The following is a 10295-nucleotide window of genomic DNA, read 5'->3' on the forward strand; positions in this document are numbered from 1 at the left end:
AATATACTAATATCCTGATATGTATCTTGATATATATATATATATCAGGACATTAGTGTGTGTATATATATATATATATATATATATATATATCAGGAAATTAACTTCCAAGGATCAGGCAAAATTGAGTTGCAGCAAGTAAAATGTATCTGCTGGATATTTATGTTTGTTTTTAACAGCATTAGTTTCATAAACAGCTTTGTGAAAAAAAAAAAAAGAAAATTAAATAGGCTTCTTTGCTGCAGAAATTCCCAGGGATTTTTATATACTCAGATTTCTTAATGAGTGTTTGCTATTGTTCATCCCAAACAGAATGATTAGAGAGTTGGGTATAAAATCAATATGATTTTCCAAACTTACTTTGTGTAGTATAATCTTTTATAGTGACTCTTCAGGAAATATCAGACAAGACCCTTCTCTCATATTGGACACAAAACTGAAATACTCTTGTCTGCCCAATAAAAATGACTGTTCTAGTGATCTATATTTCTCAAGGGAGAGGGGGTTTCTCTCTAGTACCCAGGCCCACTGGGTCACCTCTTTCCAAGTATTTGTTTGAGCTGGGTATCACAGAGAATCAGTTGGACTAATAAAAGCTTAATATAGTTAAACAACAAAATGAAAAGGAAATCTGACACATGATTCAAAATCAGGATTTCTAAGTCAGTATATTACATGGCATATGATAATGATACCACAATACTAAAGCCTCTCAAGTTATTTTAGGAATGAAGTGTTCTTTATATTGCTCTCATTTGACATGATTACTATTTCTCCTCTCTTTTTATTTGCCAAGTTCATTGTTTCAAGTAGTTTTATATTATGTTAATCTTAATGTCATGTGAATAAGACTAACTTCATTGTTTGATAATAGTGACCATCTAATCCTGCAAGTTTAGGTGACACTTTTGACAGATGCCCTCCTTGTCTCACCAGACTGTTTTCTGCTTATATGATTCCATATCACTCTCCATCTCATCACTGAGGGCAGTTTGCAAACATATATATATTTATACCTGTGTTTCTGTGTGTGGGGGCATGTGTGTATGTGGGCAGTTATTTGATTACTTTATCTCCCAGCTTTTATCTCAGATTATAAACTGTGAGGGCATAACCTAGTCTGCTTTGCTTGCTATTGTTTTTGCTAGATCTAGTACTGTGCCCCACAATAATTCCTCCACAAATATTGAATGCCGAACTTCAAAGGCGTTTTGTTAATATGCTTCAACACATATATTTGTTCTTAGGTACAACTGCTCAAATTTAACAAATAGATAGAAGCTATTTTTAAATTACTTTAATAGATAGAAGCTGTTTATATGTTCCTTTAACTTAAAAATGTTGATCCTGGTGCCTGGGTGGCTCAATCGGTTAAGTATTCCACTCTTGATTTTTTTTTTTTTAAGATTTTATTTATTTATTCATGAGACACACACACACACACACACACACACACACACACACAGAGGCAGAGACACAGGCAGAGAGAGAAGCAGGCTCCATGCTGGGAGCCGTGATGTGGGACTTGATCCCGGGACTCAGGATCACTTCCTGGGCTGAAGGCAACCACTGAGCTACCCAGGCATCCCATCCACTCTTGATTTTTGGCTCAGGTCACCTCAAGGTTGTGAGATGGAGCCCTGTGTGGGATTCCACTCTGGGTGTGGAGCCTGCTTAAGATTCTCTTTCCCTGTCTCTCTGCCTCTACCCCACTCTCTAAAAAATATGAATGAATGAATGAATGAATGAATGAATGAATGAATAAATAAATATTGATCTTTATGGAAACAAAACAAATTACCTTCCAGTGGTAATTTTTTTTTCAAGGGTAACATTTTAAACCATCATGAACCATTTTTACCTTATCTGAGAATAAAGTTTTTGGGAACAATATGGGATAGGAGAGAGACAGGACAGGAGATAAGATGTAGGAAAATAATAAATAATAGATAGATTTCCTTAAATTAACTTTACCACCAAATAATTGTGTCAACATTTGGCTCTGGATGCATGTTTCTCTAACATTTTCTATGAAAAAAGAAACCTCAAATATACTCTCTTGTTATTGTATTTTTAAAACAGGGATATCATCACTGTTTGTAATGACAGTATGTTTTCTAAGACAAGCTAAAACACTTAAAATACTTCTTGATGCTATGTAACAAGTCAATAGAAAAATGGAAAGTAACCAAGGCCTCAGAATACTTCTGTAAAACTGGTGAAGATTCTGCCCATATTCACTATAAAATTATAAAATTATTTGTAAAGTGGCCAAAAGATACATGGGAAAAATTTATCCCCATCTGTAGATAACATATTTTTGTCTTGAAAGTAAGATTTACTTTTTTAATGAAAAAAAAGAGATAATTATTATGTAAAAAAACCCCATCTCATAGCAGTATAAATGTTGAACTATTAAATATGTATTATGCTTCTGAAAATTATAGTCCCCACAGTGACCATAACCCAGCTGTCTGGTAAATATGTAGGAGTTTGTGATATTTTATACAATGCAATGCTATGTGCCATAAAATAAAATAATGTTGCTTACTAGTGGCTTTTGGAGTTATTTTCGTTTGAAAGTTTAAAGTTTATGCCACTACTGTCTGAATTGATTCATTTTCAATAATAAATTCAGTTATATTTTGTTGTATAATCATAATTCTTTGCATTAAACTTTTGTCCAACAAGAAGGACAAGACAAAAAAGTAGAAGAGGTCATATATTCCCACTAATTTTGTTATTAAAATTCATGCTTTTGTTTCTCTCCAGGATACTATTAAAACAAAATTCAAATTCAATTTTATAAAAGCATATTTATACTCTGCAAGCTATTTTACTAGCTACTGTAGTAAATGAAAGAAATAAATAAATTACTCATGCTGCTTTAGGAATTAATGTCCTAGGAATTAATAATCAAGTAGCTAAATAAGATGGTTACCTGAGTTAAACCAGAGATCCTTAGGAAAGAGCTCCAAGAGAAACTTAAAAAAAGAAAACAAAACCAAAAAACAGTGACCACATCTCCTTGGGGGCTCAGAAAAAGCTAGACCTAAGATGGTGAGTTGCCCTGGATTTATAGAACTTAGTGAAATTTCAACATGAGCCTTCTATATAGACAGATTGCACTGCAGTCTATCATAATTACATTAGTAATTAGAACATGGCTTCAAAATCCCGTTCTCTAGTTGGACTCTAAATCCACATAGGACTCTCTACAATGATGTTTGCAAAAAATTAGAAAAGGAGCTAACTCCTTTTTTTTTATTCTATTTTTATTTTATAAGTTCTTATTTAAATTCCAGTTAGTCAACATACAATTTAATATTAGTCTCAGGTGTACAATCCGGTGACAACACTTACACACACCATCAGTAAAGGAACTAACTTCTTAACCTCAGTGTTTTAGTTTGGAATCACAAGGAACCATGAATAAACCAACATTCGAAGCAAACACTACCATCAGTGTATATGCATACACATGCAAACACCGACAAACACACATAAATGGCTCTAGGCCGCAGGCTCTCTTAAAGACAAAAACAGGCCTGTGTCATTTTATCTCGTCACTATTCACAGAGTTCTTTCTATTTGGCAAAGTGCTAAATGCAGAAATTCAAAGGTTTAAAGAGATAGGAACCTTCCAAAGATTAACTCTAAGTTAATTTTATTCAAAGTACAGGCAGTTCTAGGAGATGCCAGTAGTACATCTACTCCAGTGGGATTTAGAGGAGACAATGCCTCTCTTAGTTGAGATCCAAAAGATGCTTAAATACTAACCAGACAATGTGTATAATGAGATGGTGAAGTATGTTCTAATCTACACAAAAGGGAAAGAATTTTCAAAAGTACATAAATCTGAGAAACTGATATTAGTTATATATGCTTGTTTATACATGATGAGTTGTGAGAGGTATGAGATGAAGCTAGAAAGAGATAACCTAAGGGTAAATCATTTAGGGCCTTATAATCTATTTTAAGGATGCCAGATATTGGATGGAAAAATTCTAAGTTGTCAAAAAGAGATATCCATTATGTAAAACAAATTTAACTTGAAGAACATGTAAGGAGAAATTCATAAACCACTAATATCTGGGAGATATTAATTTTATTCTTTCAGAAACTTATATATCAAACAGAATATAATTACTACAAATACAGAAATTTTGAATACAACACAGCATAAGGTTGATCTAATGGTCATATATAGATCACATATCCACAAATAAGAATATACATAATTTTTAAGCACACATGAAATCTTTAAAAATGATAAAATTCAAAAATAAAACACTGATTTAAAAAAGCATGTTGTTGGGACACCTGGATGGCTCTGCATTTCAGCGTCTGCCTTCAGCCCAGGTCCTGATCCTGGGATCTGGGATCGAATCCTGCATCAGGATCCTTGTAGGGGCCTGGTTCTCCTTCTGCTTATGTCTCTGCCTCTCTCTCCCTGTGTCTCTCATGAATAAATAAATAAAATCTTTTAATAAAAGTGTGTTGTTCAAGGATAGAAAGTTAATGAAATGGTATCAAAGTGGAGCACACAAGAAAGATCAACTATGGGATGCCTGGGTGACCTAGTGGTTAAGCGCATCTGCCTTCAGCCCAGGTCGTGATCCTGGAGTCCTGGGATCAAGTCCCACATCGGGCTCCCTGCGTGGAGCCTGCTTCTTCCTCTGCCTGTATCTCTGCCTCTCTCTCTCTATGTTTCTCATGAATAAATAAATAACATCTTATTAAAAAAAAAGATCAACTACATATGTATTGTTTTCTTTTAAAAAAATAAAATGTTGAGGGTTGAAAAGACTTGTAGTAAGTACATGATTTTTCATTATTCTTAAAAATAATTGCCTATGAACATTAAATATTTAATAATTAGAAGGTAAAAAGTTTAGATATAAAGGGAAAAGCTTGTAAAAAGACAAAGATGACAGGGACTAGAGAGAGAGAGAGATTCCCAGAAGAACATGGCTATGGAAACTATGGAAGTGTTCCAAAAATGAAATGATCAGTCATATAATAATATTAAATGCATGTGAGATACCAAATACGATAATTTCCCGTCTGCATTTACACTCACGTGCACACACACTCAAGTTATAGATGAAGATGTTCTTGTTGAGAGATGTATATTATATTGATGGGAAGAAATGCCGGATTTCTTTTCTTTTTCTTTAAAGATTTTTTTATTATAAATCTTAAAAACACATGTAAAGATAGAGAATAATTTGAATAATTAATGAATCTCCATTTTCCCCTCATATTTGTTAGTATCAGTCCTTTTATACATTTACTTCATTTGAATCCTCTCTTATTTTTCCCATTAGTATTTTTTTAATAAATTTATTTTTTATTGGTGTTCAATTTGCCAACATAAAGAATAACACCCAGTGCTCATCCCGTCAAGTGCCCCCCTCAGTGCCCGTCACTCAGTCACCCCCACCCCCTGCCCACCTCCCCTCCCACCACCCCTAGTTGGTTTCCCAGAGTTAGGAGTCTTTCAATGCACCCCAGAGTGACTAGGGAGTGACAAAGTGCAGAAAAGGCATACAGGCAGCGCTTTAAAACAAGTCTCACTATATAGGAAGGAAGAAGATTGGAGACTAGCTAATGGGCATTGAGGAAGATTGGTTTTCAACTTTTTTAATGACTGGAAAATCCTTGAAATTGCTTAAATACTGATGAAATGAAGCTAACAGAAAGATGAGGCTGGTTACAGTTACCAGATGAAATAAAAAGTAGAGTGAAGTCATTAGGAAGGAAAAAAAAAATTAAATGAGATCTGGAGCACTATTACAGGGATTTACCTGGGCCTTAAAGAAACACATCTTTCATTTTATCAAGAGAGAGAAAAGATGCTACATTTATAAGTTGTGAGGCAGGCACTTAGCGAAGCCCTCTGGATTCCATATCCTCTGTGATTTGAAAGACCCCTTTTTCTAAAATAGCAGTGACCGAGTTAACAGAGTAGTTTTGAGGAAAGTGATGAGTGCTTTACGATTTTTTATTGAATGCCAGCACAATGTTCTGCAGGTCCAGTTGGGGATGATATGTTTCATTGGCAAGCCACAATTATGGGACCTAATGACAGCCCATGTCAAGGCGGTGTATTCTTTTTGACAATTCATTTTCCTACAGACTACCCCTTCAAACCACCTAAGGTTGCATTTACAACAAGAATTTATCATCCAAATATTAACAGTAATGGCAGCATTTGTCTCGATATTCTAAGATCACAGTGGTCTCCTGCTTTAACTATTTCTAAAGTTCTTTTATCCATTTGTTCACTGCTATGTGATCCAAACCCAGATTACCCCCTAGTGCCAGAGATTGCACGGATCTATAAAACTGACAGAGATAAGTACAACAGAATATCTCGGGAATGGACTCAGAAGTATGCCATGTGATGCTACCTTAAAGTCAGAATAACCTGCATTATAGCTGGAATAAACTTTAAATTACTGTTAAAAAAAATAAATAATAAAAAATAATAATAATAAATAATAATAATAATAATAATAATAATAATAAAATGGCATTCTATATTTTATTAGCTTCAGGGCTACAACATAGTGATCTGACATCCGTATACACTAGACAATAAGTCTAGTTACCATTTACCACCAACGTTAATACGATATTCTTGACCGTATCCCCCACGCTCTGTATCTACATGACTTGTTTATTTTACAACTGTAAGATTGTAGTTCTTGATCCCCTTCGCCTATTTCACCTCACTCAGTCCTCTTGTCTCTGGCAACCACCAGTTGGTCCTCTGTATCTATGAGTCCGGGTTTTGTTATATTTTGTGTGTTTATTTGCATCGTTCTTTAGATTTTACATGTAAGTGAAGCCAGGCAGTGTTTGTCTTTCTGTGACTGACTTGACCTTTACATAATACCTTCAAAGTCCATCCATGTTGTTGCAAATGGCAAGATTTCATTCTTTTTTTTTTTTTTTATGGATGAGTAGTATTCTGTTGTATTTATATACATTAGCATTTATCTTCTCAAATTAGTGTCTTTATTCTCTTCAGATAGATACCCAATATCGGATCATATGATAGTTCTATTTTTAGTTTTTTCAGGAACCTCCTTATTTTTTCCACAATGGCGGCACCAATTTACATTTCCACCAACAGTGTAGGTAGAAGGTTACCTTTTTTTTTTTTCCACATCCTCACCAACACCTGTAATCGTTCATCTTTTTGGAGAATAACCATATTAACAGATGTGAGGTGATTTCATTGTTGATTAATGATGTTGAGCATCTTTTCATGTGCTTGGTGGTAATCTGCATATCTTCTTTATAAAAATGTCCATTCAGATCCTGTACCCATTTATTAATCACTTTTATGTTGTTACTGTTATTGAGTTGTATGAGTTATTTCTATGTTTTGGATACTAACTCCTTACTAGATATATAATTTATGGATATATTCTCCCATTTAATAGGTTGTTTCTTCATTTTGTTGATGGTTTCCTTAGCTATACAGAAGCTTTTTAATTTGATGCAGTCCTGTGTGTTTTCTTTTGCTGGCCTTGGCTTTAGAGTCATATGAAAAAAAAAAAAAAAAACACCACTAAAACTGATGTTAAGAAGCTCACTGCCTATGTTTTCCTCCAGGAGTCTTGTGGTTTCAGAGTTTACATTTAAGTCTTTAATCTTTTTGAGTTAACTTTTGTATATGGTATAAAACAGTGGTCTAATTTCATTCTTTTGCATGTAGCTGTCGCATTTCCCCAATACCATTTATTGAAGAGAATGTCCTTTCCTCAGCATGTATTCTTGAGTCCTTTGTTGGAAATTAATTGCCCACATATGCACGGGTTCATTTCTGAGCCCCCTTTTGCTCCACTGCTCTCTGCGTCTGTTTTTATGCCAATACCATAATGTTTTGGTTACTATAGCTTTGTAGTGTAGTTTGAAATTAGAGAGTGTGATACTTCAGATCTGTTCTTTCTCCAGATTACTTTGGGTATTCAAGGTCTTTTTATTTCCATATAAGTTTTAGAATTCTTTGTTCCGTTCTGTGAAAAATTGCCATTGGAATTTTGATAGGGATCACGTTGAAACTGTAGATTGCTTTGGGTAATATGAAAATTTTAATAATATTTATTTTTCCCAACCAGGAGCACTAAATATCTTTCTTTTTTTTAAAATTCCAGTATGCTTAGCATAAAGTGTTAAATTAGTTTCAGGTATACAATATAGTGATTCAACAATTCTATACATTATATTTAGTGCTCATCACCATAAGTATACTCTTAATCCTCTTCAGCTATGGTACCCATGCTCCCACCCCTCTGCCCTCTGATATTTGCCAGTTTGTTATCTATATTTAAGAGTCTGTTTTTTTTTATTGGTCTCTTTTTCCCTCTTTGTTCACTTGTTTTGTTTCTGAAATTGCACATATGAGTGAAACCATATGGTATTTGGTTTATTTCATTTAGGATTATACCCTCTATGTCCAGCCATGTTGTTGCAAATGTCAAGATTTCATTATTTTTTATGTATTAGTAATATTCTATTGTATATATATTCCATACCTTTTCTATTCGATCATCTATCTGGACACTTCAATTGCTTTCGTAATTTGGCTATTATAAATAATGCTGCAATACACATAGGGATACAGATATCTTTTTGAATTAGTGTTTTCATATTCTTTGGGTAAATACCTTTTAATTGGATGATCTGTTTTTATGGTGTTAAGTTCTACAAGTTCTTAATGTATTTTGGATACTAAGCCTTGTATCAGATATGCCATTTGCAAATTATTTTTCCCATTCAGTAGGTTGTCTTTTAATTTTAATCGTTTCCTTTGATGCACAGTAGTTTATTTTTGCTTTGATTTCCCTTGCCTTAGGAAATATGTCTAGAAAAGTGTTGCCATGGCCTATGTCAGAGAAAAAGTGACCTGTTCTCTTTTCTAGGATTTTTATGTATGTTCAAGACTTACATTTATGCATATAACCCATTTTGAGTTTATTTCTGTGTATGGAGTGAGAAAATGGTCCAGTTTCATTCTTTTCCATGTAGGTGTCCAGTTTTCGCAGCATGGTTTGTTGAAGAGACTTTTTCCCATTGCATATTGTTGTCTCCTTTGTTGTAGATTAATTGACCATGTAATAGAGAGTGTTTTTCTGGGCTCTGTATTATGTTCCATTCATCGATGTGCCTATTTTTGTTCCAGTGCCGTATACTGGAATACTATAGTTTGGTAAATACTTCTTGAAATTTGGATTGTGATATATCAAAATTGCTCTTTTTTCCAAGACTGTCTTGCCTATTTGGACTTTTTTTTGTGATTCAGTACAAATCTTATGATTTTTGTGTCTAGTTCTGTGAAAACTTCTATTGATATTTTGATAGAAATTGCATTACGTTTGTAGATTGCTTTGGGTAGTGTGTATATTTAAACAATATAGGTTCCTCATTCCAAGAATGTGGACTATGTTTCCATTTGTTTGTCTCATTTTGAATTTCTCTCATCAATGTTTTATAGTTTTCACATTGGCAGGTCTTTCATCTCTTCAGTTAAGCTTATTCCTAGATTTTTTTTTTTTTAGAGAATAGTAAATGGGATTTTTTTTCTTAATCTCTCTTTCTGATACTTCATTATTAATGTATAGAAATGCAATGGATATCTGTACATTGATTTTGTATCCTGCAATGTTTCTGAATTAATTTATCAGTTTTAGAAGTTTTGTGGTGAAATCTTTAGGGTTTTCTGAATATAGTATCATGTCATCCACAAATAGTGAAAATTTTACTTTTTGTCACCAATTTCGATGCCTTTTATTTCTATTTGTTTTCTCATTTCTATGGCTAGGACTTCCAGTAGTATGTTGAATAAAAGTGAAAGTGGACATCCTTTTCTTGTTCCTGATCTTAGAGGAAAAGCTCTTAATTACTCAGAATTTATTATGATTTTAGATATGGGTTTTTCAAATATAGCCTTTATTAAGTTGAGGTGTATTCCCTCTAGTAGGCCTACTTTGTTGAAGGTTTTTATCATGAATGGATATTGTACTTTGTCAAATGCTTTTTCTGCATCTATTGAAAGGATCATATGGTTTTTATCCTTTCTCTTATTGATGTGATATGTCATATTGGCTTATTTGTGAATACTGATTTATCCCGGGAATAAATTTCACAAAATCATGGTGAATGATTTTTTAAAATGTATTATTAGGTTTGGTTTGCTAATATTTTGCTGAGGATTTTTACTCCTATGTTCCTCAGAGATATTGGTCTGCAGTGCTTTTTTTTTTTTTTTTTTTTTTTTT

The 10295-nt window shown here is 33.5% G+C and overlaps 1 protein-coding gene across 1 annotated transcript; it reads left to right on the forward strand.

Moving 5' to 3' along the window:
• Positions 1 to 6023: 6023 nt before the first annotated feature.
• Positions 6024 to 6477, forward strand: LOC121493382 (ubiquitin-conjugating enzyme E2 D3-like). The gene has a single exon (XM_041759198.1). It carries the CDS (start codon positions 6054 to 6056, stop codon positions 6408 to 6410), a length of 357 nt encoding a protein of 118 aa, XP_041615132.1. The 5' UTR covers positions 6024 to 6053; the 3' UTR covers positions 6411 to 6477.
• Positions 6478 to 10295: the final 3818 nt, after the last annotated feature.

Source organism: Vulpes lagopus, chromosome 6 (assembly GCF_018345385.1).
Source record: "Vulpes lagopus strain Blue_001 chromosome 6, ASM1834538v1, whole genome shotgun sequence".
In the NCBI taxonomy this organism is placed as follows: Eukaryota; Metazoa; Chordata; class Mammalia; order Carnivora; family Canidae; genus Vulpes; species Vulpes lagopus.

Excerpts from the sequence above, each read along its gene's own strand:
- LOC121493382 (XM_041759198.1), top strand. The coding sequence starts at position 6,054 with ATGTTTCATTGGCAAGCCACAATTATGGGACCTAATGACAGCCCATGT.